The 17,009-nt window shown below is 45.3% G+C and overlaps 1 protein-coding gene across 1 annotated transcript in view; it reads right to left on the reverse strand.

Moving 5' to 3' along the window:
* The window catches only part of palld (palladin, cytoskeletal associated protein), a 241,572-nt gene that overhangs the window by 127,384 nt on the left and 97,179 nt on the right, over positions 1-17,009 (reverse strand). Inside the window, 3 exon segments of the mRNA XM_055632345.1 lie at positions 1,491-1,620; positions 5,825-5,891; positions 6,789-6,964. Of these exon segments, the coding sequence (XP_055488320.1) occupies positions 1,491-1,620; positions 5,825-5,891; positions 6,789-6,964 (373 nt within the window).

A 17,009-nucleotide genomic window follows, 5' to 3' on the forward strand; every position in this document is an offset into this window, starting at 1 on the left:
CAGGCTCTGTACTGCCCCCTCATCTTTTCCAGCCTTCTGTCCCCCACCAATGACATTCCCAATGCGAAACATCATCTATCCTTGTCCTGCAGTGATGCTACCTGACCCGCTGAGTTACTCCAGCAGGTTGTGATTTATTTGGTAAACCATCATCTGCTGTTCCTTGTGTCTCCAATTCTGTAAACTGGTCCTCTGATCCTCTTTCAGCGGGCAGCACAGCTTGAGTAGAATTTGAACTGACAACCTTCTAAATTAGAAACAAGGAAATGCTGATACTAGTTTCCAAGAAAAGATGCAAAGTGCTGGTGTAACTCAGCAGGTCAGGCAGCATGTCTGGGGAACATGGATAAGTGACGTTTCGGGTCAGGACCCTTCTCAATCTAAAGAAAGGTTCTGATTTGAAAAGTCACCTATCCATGTTATCCAGAGATGCTGCCTGCCTTATTGAGTTACGCCAGCGCTTTGTGTCTAACCTTCTAAATTAGTTGTACCATAGCCATATGTACAAACTCCATACAGACATCACCCGAGGTCGGGATTGAACCCGGTTCTCTGGCGATGTGAAGCAGCTCTACTAGCTTATCTGTAGACTTTAAATCATGGGGAAGATGCCAAGATGGCGGCCAAGTCAAGCGACTTACTGCATGCTGCACTCATAAGTGGATCTGCAATCATTCATTACACTCTTCTAAACCTCTACTCCAACAGCAATATTTCTTACGACTTTATGTTGCACTAAACGCTATTCCCATTATCCTGTATCTGTACACTGCAGACGACTTGATTGTAATCATGTATAGTCTTTCTGCTGACTGGACAGAACACAACAAAAATGCTTTCCACTGTACCTCGATGCAAATGATAATACATTAAACTAAACAAAACTAAACTAAACTATGTCTGTAAGGAAACACAAAGAACTGCAGATGCTAGTTCATACAAAGAAAGACAAAGTGCTGGAGTAACTCTGGAGTAACCATTGTCTTATTTTGCTTTAGACTTTGGAGATACTGCATGAAAACAAGCCCTTCAGCCTACCGAGTCTGTGCCGGCCAGCAATTGCCCTGTACACTACATTATCCTACACACTTGCGATAATTTATTGGAAAGAACTGCAGATGCTGGTTTAAATCGAAGGTAGACACAAAATGCTGGAGTAACTCAGCGGGTCAGGCAGCAACTCTGGTGAAATCATTTATATTTTTACCGAAGCCAATTAACCTACAAATAGTCACGTCTTTGGAATGTGGGAGGAAACCAGAGCACCAGGAGAAAACCCACGCCGTCACAGAGAGAACGTAAAACTCTATACTGGCAGCATCTGCGGTCAGGATCAAGCCCGGGTCTCTGGCGCTGTGAGGCAGTAACTCTACCGCTGTGCCCCTTCCACGTTTGGTGCGGATTGTAAAACACACAAGAGATGTGTTAGTTATCAGGCAGATGCCATGATTAGGTGCATGATCGTGCTTGCTTATCGTTGCTTATCGTACCTGGGGAGCCGGGATGGAAATGGATTGGACCAGAGTAGAGCGGACCTGTTGGACATCAGGACCACCCGCTGTCTTCTTTGAGTGAGGGGATCCTATCGTCAAGGACACTGAGGTTGTCTTCTTTTGGGACCTTGGGTTCAGGAAGGGAAAGAGAGAAATATATATCGATTACAGAACTGCCGCATTAGCAGGTAAAGCAGGTCAAACCATTCTTGTTTAGACATACAGCATGAAAATAGGCCCTTCGGCCCACCGAGTCCACACCGACCATCAATCACCCATACACCAGTTTTATGTTTTCCCACTTTCGCATCCACTCCCTACACACTAGGAGCGATATACAAAGGCCAATTAACATACAACCTGCACGTCTTTACGACGTGGAAGAAAAACGGAAGAAACCCACACGGTCAAAGGGAGAACATACAAACTCCCTACAGACAGCATCAATTGTCAGGATCGAACCCAGGTCCATGGTGTTATGAGGCCACAGCTCTACCACTGCGCCACTGTGTAGAGTTACAGCATGGAAACATGTCCTTCAGCCCACCGAGTCCTTACCGACCATCTGTTCACGCTAGTTCTATGTTATGCAACTTTTACATCCGTTCCCTACATACCAGGAGCAATTTACTGAGGCCGACTAACGTACACACCCACACGTCATTGGGATGTGGGAGGAAACTGGAGGATTCTGAGGAAACCCATGCAGTCACTGGGAGAATGTGCAAACTCGACGCAGGCAGCACCTGAGATTGGGGTAAATGGTGAGTTTAGAGATACAGTATAGAAACATGCCCTTCAACTCCCAACCAACTATACATACTAGGGACAATTTACAAAGGCCAAGTAGCCTACAAACCTGCACCGGCGCATCGGGAAAAAATTTATAGAGGTGATCTTATAGAGGTGTATAAGATCATGAAGAGAATAGATAGGGTGAATACACAGAGTCTTTTACCCAGAGTAGGGGAATCAAGAAACAGAAGACATAGGTTTTAAGTGAGGCGGGGAAGATTTACTAGGAACCTGAGGGGCAATTATTTTACACAAAGGGTGGTAGGTATATGGAACGAGCTGCTAGAGGAGGTACTATTATAACATTAAAAAAACACATGGACGCAGGCAGGTGGGACTAGATGGGGCATGTTGGTTGTCGTGGGCAAGTTGGGTTGAAGGGCCTCTTTCGATGCTGTATGACTGTGAGGTAAAGAGATAAGGACAGAAGAGGCATAAAATGTATAATGGAAATCTATGATTAGACAGACAGTTACAGGTGGTACAACCAAGGGCAGCACTGTGGAGCAGCGGTAGAGTTGCTTCTTTACAAAATAATAAATCAGGGAAGGTAGTGCATCCGTGGATAACAAGGGAAATCAGGGATAGTATCAAAGCGAAGGATGATGCGTAAAAATTAGCCAGAAAAAGCAGCATACCAGAGGACTGGGAGAAATTCAGAGACCAGCAGAGGAGGACAAATGGCTTAATTAGGAAAGGGAAAATAGATTATGAAAGAAAACTGGCAGGGAACATAAAAACTGACTGCAAAAGTTTTTATAGATATGTGAAAAGAAAGAGATTAGTTAAAACAAATGTAGGTCACTTGCAGTCAGAAACAGGTGAGTTGATCATGGGGAACAAGGATATGGCCGTACCAATTGAATAACTACTTTGGTTCCGTCTTCACTAAGGAAGACATAAATAATCTGCCGGAAATAGCAGGGGCCCCGCGGTCAAAGGAGTTGGAGGAATTGAGTGAAATCCAGGTCTTTCCAGATTCGGGAAGTGGTGTTGGGTAATTGAATGGATTAAAGGCCGATAAATCCCCAGGGCCAGATAGGCTGCATCCCAGAGTACTTAAGGAAATAGCTCCAGAAATAGTGGATGCATTAGTAATAATCTTTCAAAACTCTTTAGATTCTGGAGTAGTTTCTGAGGATTGGCGGGTAGCAAAGTAACCCCACTTTTTAAGAAGGGAGGGAGAGAGAAAACGGGGAATTACAGACCAGTTGTCTAACATCGGTAGTGGGGAAACTGCTAGTTATTAAGGATGGGATAGCAGCACATTTGGAAAGTGGTGAAATCATTGGACAAAGTCAGCATGGGTTTACAAAAGGTAAATCATGTCTGACGAATCTTATAGAATTTTTTGAGGATGTAACTAGTAGCGTGGATAGGGGAGAACCAGTGGATGTGGTGTATCTGGACTTCCAGAAGGCTTTCGACAAGGTCCCACATAAGAGATTAGTATACAAACTTAAAGCACACGGCATTGGGGGTTCAGTATTGATGTGGAAGGCTCAGTGCTGGGACCCCAGCTATTTACAATATATATTAATGATCTGGATGAGGAAATTGAAGGCAATATCTCCAAGTTTGCGGATGACACGAAGCTGGGGGGCAGTGTTAGCTGTGAGGAGGATGCTAGGAGACTGCAAGGTGACTTGGATAGGCTGGGTGAGTGGGCAAATGTTTGGCAGATGCAGTATAATGTGGATAAATGTGAGGTTATCCATTTTGTTGGCAAAAACAGGAAAGCAGACTATTATCTAAATGGTGGCCGATTAGGAAAAGGGGAGATGCAGCGAGACCTGGGTGTCATGGTACACCAGTCATTGAAAGTAGGCATGCAGGTGCAGCAGGCAGTGAAGAAAGCGAATGGTATGTTAGCTTTCATAGCAAAAGGATTTGAGTATAGGAGCAGGGAGGTTCTACTGCAGTTGTACAGGGTCTTGGTGAGACCACACCTGGAGTATTGCGCACAGTTTTGGTCTCCAAATTTGAGGAAGGACATTATTGCCATAGAGGGAGTGCAGAGAAGGTTCACCAGACTGATTCCTGGGATGTCAGGACTGTCTTATGAAGAAAGACTGGATAGACTTGGTTTATACGCTCTAGAATTTAGGAGATTGAGAGGGGACCTGATAGAAACTTACAAAATTCTTAAGGGGTTGGAGAGGCTAGATGCAGGAAGATTGTTCCCGATGTTGGGGAAGTCCAGGACAAGGGGTCACAGCTTAAGGATAAGGGGGAAATCCTTTAAAACCGAGATGAGAAAAACTTTTTTCACACAGAGAGTGGTGAATCTCTGGAACTCTCTGCCACGCAGGGTGGTTGAGGCCAGTTCATTGGCTATATTTAAGAGGGAGTTAGATGTGGCCCTTGTGGCTAAAGGGATCAGAGGGTATGGAGAGAAGGCAGGTACGGGATACTGAGTTGGACTCAGCCATGATCATATTGAATGGCGGTGCAGGTTCGAAGGGCCGAATGGCCTACTCCTGCACCTAATTTCTATGTTTCTATGTTTACAGCGCCAGTGATACAGGTTCGATCCTGACTAATGGTGCTGTCTGTATGAAGTTTGTACATTCTCCCCGTGACTGTTTGGGTTTCTCCGGGTGCTCCAGTTTCCACCCACATTCCAAAGGCATGCAGGTTTGTCGGTTAATTGGCTTCGGTAAAATTTGTAAATTGTTCCTAGTGTGTAGGATGGTGCTGGTGAACAGGGTGATCGCTGGTTGGTGTGGACTCAGCTGGCCAAAAGGCCTGTTTTCATGCTGTATCTCTAAATTAAACTAAACTGGACTCCATTTCATATCTTGCACAGGAAACAGGAGCAAGATATCAGTTAGCGACCTCACACTGCAGTCGGCAAGCTGCTGACAAGTTCCACACCCCGTTGACAAGAGCCTAGACTCCAGAGCACCGTAGTAACAGGATCTCCTTCAGTGCCACCACTATGTCACATGTTGCTTAATATTTGGGCAGGGTGTGCCAGTGAAGTAACAATCCTGTCCGCGTGAACCAACCTGATTGTAGATTGAGAAGGTCTGGTTAGTTAAGCTGCGGCTGCAACAACATTTTGGAACCTGAGGAGTAACCTTTTCAGTCGGTGAGTTTTAAAAATAAATAATTGTATGATTTTACTGGGCATGCTCTACCTATTGAGTTTTAACTGATTTTATTTATGTATAGTGTTATCTGATCTATTTGGATAGCCTGCAAATCAAAACATTTCACTGTACATGTGACAATAAAGTATCGTTGAATCATTTTTAATGCTGGACTCTCTGTGGAGGTTGTGCACGCTTACACAGAGTCTCGCACAATCACGAATGGCTATTGCACACTCAGACTTAACTCTTGCACAGAGGCTGCATGGTCAATGTACATTTCCCATGGGGTTCAGTTACACAGCGTAGGTTTCATGCACGCCCACTGCTGCCGCACGCACTGCTGCACTCCCCCGCACACCTATGCGCAACCTGGGCAGCTGCATGAGACTAACGCATGCGCGGCTGGGCTCTTGCACACTAACGATCTCTGGCACTTACTGCGGCGTGCCGCCCGGTTGTGAGTGAAACATCTCTCCCTCGCTCTCGGAATCCGTGGATGATGCACCTGGAGAGAGGAGCAGAGTTAGAGGGACATCAAACTTTACTGTAAAGGAGAGGACGTGTTGCATCTCTGAATAGCGCCACCCTCAGTTATAGAATCATAGAGACCTAGGAAATGGAAATAGGCCCTACGGCCCATCTCGTTAATGCCAACCGAGATGCCCCATCTATTCTAGTTCCCACCTGCCCAATATTGTCCATGTCAATCTAAACCTTTCCTATCCATGTACCTGTCCAAATGTCTTTTAAATGCTGTTGGAGCACCAGCCTCAACTACCACCTCTGGCAGCTCATTTCACTTAATTGCCCTTCAGGTTCCTATTAAATCTCTCTCCTCTCACCATAAATCTATGTTCTCTGGTTCTTGACTCCCCAAGGGACAGGTTTTACAGGGAAAGTACCTGAGAATGGGGTGTTTTGGTGGGAATGGATGAGTGAACCAAGGAGTTGCAGAGGGAGCGGACTCAGCAAAAGACAGAGGGGTGGCACAGTGGTGCAAAGGTAGAGTTGCTGTCTTACAGCGCCAGAGACCCGGGTTCGATCCTGACTACGGGTGCTGTCTGTATGGAGTTCGTACATTCTCCCTGTGACCACATGGGTTTTCTCCGTGTGCTCCGGTTTCCTCCCACATTCCAAAGATGTGTGGGTTTGTAGGTTAAATGGCTTCTGTAAATTGTAATTTGTCCTTATAGTGTAGGATTCTGTTTGTGTAGTGGGTGATCGCTGGCCTGCATGGACACGGTGGGCCAAAGGCCTGTTTCCGTGCTATATCTCTAAAGTCTAAAGGCAGAAAGGGATGTGACCAGCAGTGGGAACATGAAGGTGGCGGAAAGGTCATAGAATCATGTGTTGGATGCGGAACCTGGACACACTCTTGACACTTGCTTTATAAAGAGCTTACCTTCGACGTAAATCTCAGCAGACGTACTGTCAGTTCCAAAGCAGTTGGTGGTCGTACAGGCGTATCGACCCGTATCGTCCTCGAAGGCCTCCGCAATAGCTAACGTACAGAGATCACCATCCTGGAATATCTGGATGTCAGGTGTGTTCTCCAACTTCCTCCCCTCACAGAACCATCTGAGGATTGGTCAACAAGGAAAAAAATGTTGTCGGTATTTATATGCTTTAGTTTTCAAACTGCCCTGATCTTGCTTCCAAGTAGGAAACCAAAGATCGCTGGCATTGTACCTGCAACTAAAGAGAAACTTTAGACTTTAGATATACATCTACATAGCAGCAACTCTACCAATGCACCACTGTGCTGCCCCTAACTTTGACGTCAACAACAATGGTCTTATGGTCATAAGTGATAGGAGCAGAATTAGGCCATTCGGCCTATCAAGTCTACTCCGCCATTTATTCATGATCTATCTCTCAATCCTAATTCCATTCTCCTGCCTTTTCCCCATAACCCGACACCCGTATTAATCAAGAATCTATCAATCTATGCCTTAAAAATATCCATTGACTTGGCCTCCACATCCTTCTGTGACAAAGAATTCCACAGATTCACCACCCTCTGACTAAAGAAATTCTCCCTCATTCCTTCCTAAAGGAACGTCCTTTTATTCTGAGGCAATGACCTATAGTCCTAGACTCTCCCACTAGTGGAAACATCGTCTCCACATCCACTCTATCCCACAAACTCCTCTGGTGGAGTCTGCATGTTCCTCACATGAATGCATGGGTTTCCATCAGAAGATGTTTTGTTTAGTCTTATTTTAAAATACTGCATGGAAACAGGCCATTCGGCCCACGGAGTATACACCGGCCATCGATCACCCATTCACACAAGTTCTATGTTATCCCATTTCTCATTTAGGCTGCTCCGGTTTCCTCCCACATCCGAAAGACATGCCTGTTTGTAGGTTAATTGGCCCTAGTGTTAAAGGAGTGAATGAGAAAGTGGGATAACATAGAATTAGTGTGAACGGGTGATCGATGGTCAGCATGGACTTAGTGGGCCAAAGGGCTTATTTCCATACCACATATTTCAATCAAAAAATAACTAAAATACATTCAGGTGTAAAGGGGCTGTCCCACTGCGGCAACCTAATCCGCGGGTTCAGAAAATTTTAGTTGTCATGTAGAAGACCTCCTTCGACTATGTTGAAGACTAGCTTCGACTAGCTTCGGGAAAATTGGACACCGAATAGTGGACAGTGAAGATGACCTCCTTCGATCTCCCTTTGACTATGTTGAAGACTATCTATGACTACCTTCGATTTGCTTACCTTCGACAACCCTCGATTACCTATGAATAACATGCCGACCTACTACGACCTACTTCGACTAAACCTATGAGTAAAAAAAATATCGATTTTTTCCATGGCGGCCTTTTTTCAGCATGTCGAAAAATACGCCACGACCTAGCTGAGGCCTCGAGTACGCGGGGACTATTCTCGAGCATGAAGGAGAGTTACAAAGACCTCCTAGGACCTCGTGTCGACCATACTGCGAGTGTGAGTTGAGGGCAAACTCTGCTGAACTCACGATTTGGTCGCCACAGTGAGACAGCCCCTTAAGCCTAGCCTGGAGCAGCTATGGGATAATGATGACTGCAGAAAAATCCCAAAGGTCAACATTCCCGATGAGTCAATCTTTCCACACCGTCAGTGGTGAGACCACCTGTTGTGGTACACTGATCCTTAAGTGACGCCTCTGTCTCTGTTTTACTACCATCATTAAACCTGCAACCTCCAGATCTGTCGGCTAAAGATAGAGGATTAGTCACTGGGCCAGGTGTTTTGGACTTCATTAAAATTGAGCCTTTTTCATGTTTTAAACGGAGGCTCTGTGAACATTTTTTGATAATGATTTCAATTCATCCAAGGTTTAGTTTATGCTTGTAGTGTGGCTAGAAAAATAGAGATAAGGGGAGGTGCTGGAAGCAGATATGATTGCAAAATTTATGAGGCATTTAGATGGACATAGGAACAGGCAGTGAATTCAGTGCATTCCCAGGGCAATGGTAAATGGAAATGAAGGGAGGATACAGTAAATGAGGAATTAGGGGAGGGCAACTATAATTGGGGACAGTAAAGGCATCAATGCCACATGTGTCCCTTGGGAGAATACCCCATGAGGTATCTGAGATCCTGTTACACTAGTGTCTGGTCATGGCAATAGCCGGGCAGTGGTCCTTCCACACGCACAGGCTTTGCAGTGGATGCACTCAGCTTCAATGCGTCCCTCAACACGTTCTGGAGAACATTGACTTCTATTAGGAGAAGATTGCATCTGGCAAAATGTAGTGAGTGCCTCTGGTGTTTTGGAACGTGGTGGGAAAGTTGATGAAAATCAGCTGAGAATAGGTTCTGGGAAAGGTGAACGATATTATGGCATGACACAGTTTAGAATCTGTGGTTAGAAAATGGTCTCCTTCAATACAAAATCAAGAAAAGACGACAATCAGGCCATCTTTCTGGTTTCAGTGACAAAATAGTTCACCACACCATATTTGCACATTACCTCTGTGGCCGCGAGGGTTTCCTTCAGGTGCTCCGGTTTCCTCCCACACACCAAAGACATGTGGGTTTGCAGGTTTACCTTTGTAAATTTTTCCTAGTGTGTAGGGAGTGGATGAGAAAGTGGAATATAGAACTAGTGTGAATGGGTGATCGATGGTCGGCGTGGACTCAGTGGGCCGAAGGTTCTGTTTCTATGCTGTGGCTTTCAGTCAATGAAAAGAACAGCATTAAGCATGTTGCAATATGATCTTGAGTGACTAAAAGGGTTCCAGTCTAATATTATCTTCCTGCGGGATGGTAGGTTAATTGACCTCTGTAAATTGCCCCTAGTCTGTCGAGAGTGGATATGGGTGATTAATAATTGGTGCAGACCCGGTGCGCAGAAGGGCCTGTATTTTTCAATCTATCATAATGTAATGAAGGCAGGAGCCATGCCTGTTGCACAGGGCAATTCTCTCAAGAATAAAGATTCCGGTTTAGTTTAGTTCATTGCTACGTGTACCGAGGAACATCGAAAAGCTTTTTTGTTGCATGCTATCTGGTCAGTGGAAAGACAATACATGGTTACAATCAAGTTGTCCACAATGCACAGATACAGGATAATGGGAATAATGTTCAGTGCAAGATAAAGTCTAGTACAATATGATTAAACATAGTCTGAGGGTCCCGAATGAGGTAGATGGTAGCTCAGGACTGCACTCTAGTTGGTCATCAATTGCTGGAGTAACTCCGTGGGTCAGGCGGCATCTCTGGAAAACACGGATAGGCGACGTTTCGGGTCGTGACCCTACTTTAGACTGACTGATTCTTTCTATTCTTTGTACAAACACACTGTACTCAGCATGGGAAGTAACCCTGGTTTCTTGTCTGAGCCGCATGTTATATCTTGCTTTCGTTCCTGCTGTGCTGACAGCTCCATTATTGTCTCGATCTCCTGCAGCTCTTGCCAAAAAAAACATTCAATGGAACACTAATCCTTGGCTGAGGTATCACTGAGCCCCTCCACAGGAGAATTTGGAGGAAAGCTCACTTTTTCACATATTAACTTCCAGATTTAGTTCATAATTTCATAAATTATAGGGGCACAATTAGGATATTAAGCACATTAAGTCTACCCCGCCATTCAATCATGGCTGATCTATCTTTCCCTCTCAGCCCCATTCTCCTGCCTTCTCCCCATAACCTTTGACACCCTTACTAATCAAGAATCTGTCAATCTTCGCTTTCAAAATACCCAATGACGGCCTCCATAGCCGTCTATGGCAGAATTCCACAGATTTACCACACTCAGAATAAAGAAATTCCTTCTCATCTCTTTTCTAAAGGTACGTCCTTTTATTCTGAGGCTATGTTGCAAATTACAGACAGTCTCACCTGGTCCAGGAACACCACTGGGATTGTCAAACGGGCCCATCAGCAGCTGCACTTCCTGAGGAAACTAAAACAGGCCTCACTCCCCAACAACATCCTCAGGACTTTCTACAGGGGTACGGTGGAGTCTGTACTCACGTACTGCATAAATATGTGGTACTCCACCTGCAACTGCTCAGACAGGAAGGCTCTGCAGAGCATAGTGAGGGGAGCAGAGAGGTGTCTCCCTACCCTCGGTACAAGAACTGTTCCAGAGCCGCTGTCCGAAAAAAGCTCTGAGAACAGCTAAGGACAAACTGCACCCCCTCCACACACACCTGGATCTCCTGCCATCAGGCAAGAGATACCGTAGCATCAAAGCCCGGACTACAAGACTGCTAAACAGCTTCCTGCCACAGGCTGTGAGGCTGCTAAACAGTCACTCTGTACTCACAGTCACCTGATTCTGCGGTTTTGCACTGACATTTTAATAACTCTGGCACTGGCCACTCAAATCAGCTGCCCTGGACATTTTAATGATTGGTTTTACTGTATTTTAATGTTGCTGTTTATTTTTACTGTTTCATCAGGGACTGGATTGTTTTTTATTGTTATTATGTGTGAAATGTTTTAAGTTTCATGTGCGATGCTCCGGAATTCCCTGGGAAACGTCTTCTCATTTTGCACTGTGCAACTGTTGCTTTGCAAGATGACAATAAAGGTTGATTTGATTTGATTTGATGTCCTCTAGTCCTAGACTCTCCCACTAGTGGAAACATCCTATCCACATCCACTCTATCCAGGCCTTTCACTATTCGGTAATTTTCAATGAGGTCTCCCTCATCCTTCTAAACTCCAGCGAGTACAGGCCCAGTCCCGTCAAACACTCATCATAGGTTAACCAAATCATCCCTGGGAGCATTCTTGTAAACCTCCTCTGGAACCTCGCCAAGGCCAGCACATCGCCCCGCAGATATGGGGCCCAAAGGAAAAAGGAAGCAGGAGAAGGCCATTCAGCCCCGGGTATGTCCCAACATTCAGTACGATCATGGCAAATCTGCCCCAGCCTTCAACTCCTTCTCTATGGTAGTTCCCCACAGCCCTCAGTTCCCCACGTAGAAACAAGAAACTGCTGGTTAATACACAAAAGGACATAAAGTGCTGGGGTAACTCAGCGGGTCAGGCAGCATCTCTGGAGAACATGGATAGGTGCCGTTTTAGGTTGGCATCCTTGGTATTGATATGTATGAAGGCCACTTTGCACTCCTTCCCCTTTGTTTTTGAGAATGTTACCTGGATTAGGGGTATTAGATACAGGGAGAGGTCCCTGCCCTTTGTTCCAACCATGTGCCTGTCCAACCTGTGTCCACCTATTATCTGCCACCTTTTGTCTTGCCTCTCCCCTCTTCCAGCTTTCTTCTCCCCTCCTCCCTCCCCCCCACCACAATTAGTCTGAAGAAGGGTCACGACCCGAAACGTCACCTACCCATGTTGCCCAGAGATGCTGCCTGACCCGCTGAGTTACTCCAACACTTTGTGCCCTCAGTTCACTGATCACAAATTTGTCTACCTTCATTTTAAATAGTTCCGGTCAAAGAAATCCAGAGGTTTACCACACTCTGAGAGAAGAATTTCCTGTGCACCTCAGGTTCCAATGACCACTCCATGATCCTGTAGCTATGAGTCTTTGTTTGAGACTCTCCTACCATCTTGAAGGTTAACCAAATTGTTGGAGAAACTCAGTGGGTTAGGCAGCATCTACGGAGCGAAGGAATGGGTGACATTTCGGGTCAAGACCCTTCTTCAGACTGAAGTGGAAGTGGAAACATCTTGATATCTTATCCGTTATGCCCCTCCTAGTAAATTATATGATCAAACCGAAGTATATACAATTATGACTGGCAAAGATAGTTCAGACAGTTAAAACCTTTGTCCCAGGGTGGAAATTTCAATGACTTAAGAGCAAAGATTTAAGGTGAAAGGAGCAAAGTTTAAAGAAGGTGTATTTTTTACACAGAGGGTGCTGCATGCATGGAACGTGCTGCCAGAGGTGGTGGAGTAGGCAGTTACGATAGTGGCATTGCAGAGGCTTTTGGATAGACTCATGGATATACAAGGAATGGAGGGATATGGATCATGTGCAGGCAGTTCCTAAGTTCATAAGTCACGGGAGCAGAATTACGCCATTTGGCCCATTGAGTCCACGCCATTCGATCACTGATCTATCTTTCCTTCTCAACCTCATTCTTCTGCCTTCTAGGGAACAAAATACAATTTACAGAAGCCAATTGACCAACAAACCTGTACGTCATTGGAGTGTGAGAGGAAACCCGGATAGCACCCGGGGAAAACCCACACGGCCACAGGGAGAATGTATAAATTCCATACAGACAGCACCCATAGTCAGGGTCAAACGCGGATCTCTGGAGCTGTAAGGCAGCAACTCTACCGTTGTGCCACTGTGCTGTCCCAAACCATAAGCCAAACCTTTGTTCGATGTTCTATGATTGTGACATTGCCCTCTGACTCCCTTGCAGAGGAAGTAAGATGAGGTTCCCTGTCCAATACTGACCTCTGCAGTGGCGGACCTACATTTTTGGGGCCCTAAAGCTTGAACTGTTATGGGGTGCCTCTTCGCAACAAGGTCTGCGTAACCACTGTTATCGTCTTCAATGGGGTTGTTCCATGACAGATCATCACAAATTGTAATTTCTGTCATAAATGTTAATAGTGTTTTAAATAATTTATAATTATTTTATATTAAATATATTTAGAATGAAACATTCTTTTTGAATGTTTACATCTCGCCTACATGATACTTTAATCTTTTAATTTTTATTTTAAATATTATTTTGTATTGAATTACACTATATTATTAACATACATATTTTTTTAAACCCCTTCTCATACAGTAGACCCAACATTTTTAAACAATGTGGACTAAGCCTCTAGCGTGTCCTGCCTCTAGCGTGTCCAAACCCTTAATAATCATATATGTATCAATAACATAGGCCAGGATACAGCTAGCCAATTCAGATCATTTACAAAAAATATGTTACCCCTGGCTTTGCCATCTTTAAAGCTTTATGTATCTCTCTTTGCCTACCACTGATTGATTCTGAGGCAAAATACTTTTTCCTCACTCAAATGGCTTACCCCTTATTGAAAACTGTCTCTGCCCCAGCATTGAAGGCCTCTAGCGTGACAAACCCTTAATAATCTTATATGTGTCAATAAATGGCCTGATACAGCTAAAAGATCTTTACAAAAAATATGTTACTTGAAACGTCTCTTTGCCTACCACTGAGATGAGAAAATACTTTTTCACTCAGTTGTGAATTTGTGAAATTCTCTGCCACAGAAGGCAGAGAATTTCTCAAATGGTCTTGTCTCCTTCAGCAGCACCTCGGTCTCCCTACCTGACCTCATACACTCACTTTTCCTCACCCCACCTATGCTCACTTCTCCTCACATCGGAAATCGCTTTTCAAACATGGGGGGGGACACAACGAGGCCTGACATCCGGCCCTTAACCCGAAATCATCCGGCCCGCAGGCGGTTTTTTTTCATTTATTTTTCGCGACCTGGGCGCTACAGCCAGTCCTGGGGCAGGCGAGCTGACCTGGGCGCTACAGCCAGTCCCGGGGCACGCAGGTGACCTGGGCGCTACAGCCAGTCCTGAGGCACGCAGGCGACCTGGGTGCTACAGCCATACTTGCCAGCCAACCTGGGCGCTACAGCCAGTCCCGGGGCAGGCGAGCCGACCTGGGCGCTACAGCCATTATTGCTGCAACATGTTTCACAAAACATGGGGGGGATTGTCCCCACCTCTTAAAACATGGGGGATGGAAGGACAGGTCCCCCCCAAGATTTCCGCCACTACACCTCGCCGAATCCCCTCGCCTTGACGATACGTCACTACCAAACCTCTCCTCACTCCTAAACCACGTCTCGAATAAACCGCACCTCACTAAACCTCGCCCCTCAAATAAACTTTGCCCCTCAAATAAACCCCTTCACCCTACATCAACTTAAACTAAACCTCCCACCTCACGACAACTCCACCTCATACCTAATCGCCGCCTTGACTAATCGTCGCCTCGACTAATCGCTGCCTCTCACCCGCACCCGCTATTTATAGCCACCACCCCGGCCATTGGCGGTGCCTCACGTGAGTAGAACGGCTCCAACCAGGGGTGCGGGGCCGAGTGCAGAGAGAGGAGCAGGCGCATTGCCCGAGAGAGCCAGTGGGAGGGGAGGGGCGAACACGTGCCGACATTAACGTCGAGCCTGAGACCGCAGGAGCGGAAGAGAGGTGGCGATTAGTCAAGGCGGGGATTATGTGTGAGGTGGGAGGTTTAGTCGAGGCGAGGTTTAGTGAGTTGAGGTTTAAATGTGAGGTGAGGTTTTGTCGAGGCGAGAGGTTTAGTCGAGGTGAAAAATAATTTCTAGGAAAACAAAAAAATCGGAATTCCGAATTAAATCGGAAGAATATCTGGACTAAATTCACTTCTGGGGTCCCTCCAGGATTAGGGGCCCTGAAGTTTAAGCTTCATTAATTTCATAGTAGATCCGCCCCTGGACCTATGGAACAATATACAAGCAACACATGTTCTGTTGGTTACATTCCTGCTTTGTTTGCTCAGGAAATAAAGAAATCACAGTTCAAAGACTGCACCTCGGTGTCGACAAGATCACGGTGGTTTAGCGGATGTCACTAGTTTATAACGAGGGAGAGAGAGAGAGAGAGAGAGGGGGGCTCTTGGTAGCTTTGGGTAGAAAGAGCTCAGTGCTCACCAGCACTCACTGCGATAAATTAAGAACATGTTTCAACAAATGACCTTTGGCAATGCAATGTAAATCACGGCACTGACCTTTCCTTGATCTTTATAAAACAGAGCTCTCTGGGTCCCTATGCAAAACGAAATACTCAAAATAGGAACGCCTATCGTGATACCACTTGTGTGGGCTGGATTAACACTGGTGGATTCCTTTCCTTCATGCAAAGTAATTTGACAGTTTCTTGACTAGACTACTACGCATTGCCATAGCTGTGGGTTGGTTCAACCGGCTATGTTCCTTCCTCAAAGCCACAGATTCAAGTCCTTATTCTATGCCTATGGTGAAATAGGGTTTCGACCCGAAACGTCACCTATCCATTTCCTCCAGAGATGCTGCCTGACCCGCTGAGTTACTCCAGCATTTTGTGTCTATCATCCTTATTCTATGCACATAACTAGAAAATCCAGGCTAGTTTGGTTTAGTTTATTGTCACGTGCACCGAGGTACAGTGAAAAGCGTTTGTTAAAGCTAACTAGTCAGTGGAACAACAATACATGATTACATTTGAGCCATTCACAGTGTGCAGATACAGGGTAAAGGGGATGCCCTTGGCCCCATTGTAGTACTGAGGCAAGGAGATATTGTGACATCTAACGTTTATACAATAAAAGACACAAAGTGTCGGAGGAGCTCAGCATGTCAGTCAGCATTTCTGGAGGATATGAATAAACAATGTTTTGTCGGGACCTTTCTTCAGACTGATTGTAATAGGGGGAGAGAAAGCTGGAAGAGAGAAGGGGGCTTTCCTATAACATGGTGCCTAAAACTGAACAGAATATTCAAAATGCTTCCTCACCAACATATTATATAACTGCAATATGACCTCCCAACTTCTATACGCAATCTATACCTCTATACTAGTGGTATCTTGTATCAGCTTCTGTGATTCCTCCACTTTTATAGTGTCCAAAAGCATTGTGGAGACACAGGAAACCGCACTTGAGCAAGCATTGGAAGATCTCAACGGGTCAGGCAGCATCTGTGGAAGGAAAGGGCCAGATGACGTTTCGAGTCGGGACAGTCTGAAGATGGGTCCCTAATTCGAGTTCCTACAGCATGAGTATAGAAGTTGGGAGGCATGTTGCAGTTATATAAGACATTGGTAAGGCTGCATTTAGAGTATTGTGTTCTGTTTTGGGCACCGTGTTATAGGAAAGATGTTGTCAAGTTGGATAGGATCCAGGAAAGATTTACGAGGATGTTGCCAGAACTCGAGTGTCAAATAAGGTAGAGGTTGAGCAGGCTGGGACTCTATTCCTTGGAAAGCAGGAGGATGAGGGGTGATATTATAGAGAAGTACATAATCATGGGAGGAATAGATCAAATAGATGTAGAGTCTCTTACTCAGAGTAGGGGAATGGAGAACCAGAGGACATAAGTTTAAGCTGAAGGGGAAAAGATTTAATAGGAATATGAGGGGTAACTTTTTCACACAGAGGGTGGTAGATGTATGGAAAGAG

The sequence above is a fragment of the Leucoraja erinacea genome, chromosome 3, assembly GCF_028641065.1.
Source record: "Leucoraja erinacea ecotype New England chromosome 3, Leri_hhj_1, whole genome shotgun sequence".
Lineage (NCBI taxonomy): Eukaryota > Metazoa > Chordata > Chondrichthyes > Rajiformes > Rajidae > Leucoraja > Leucoraja erinaceus.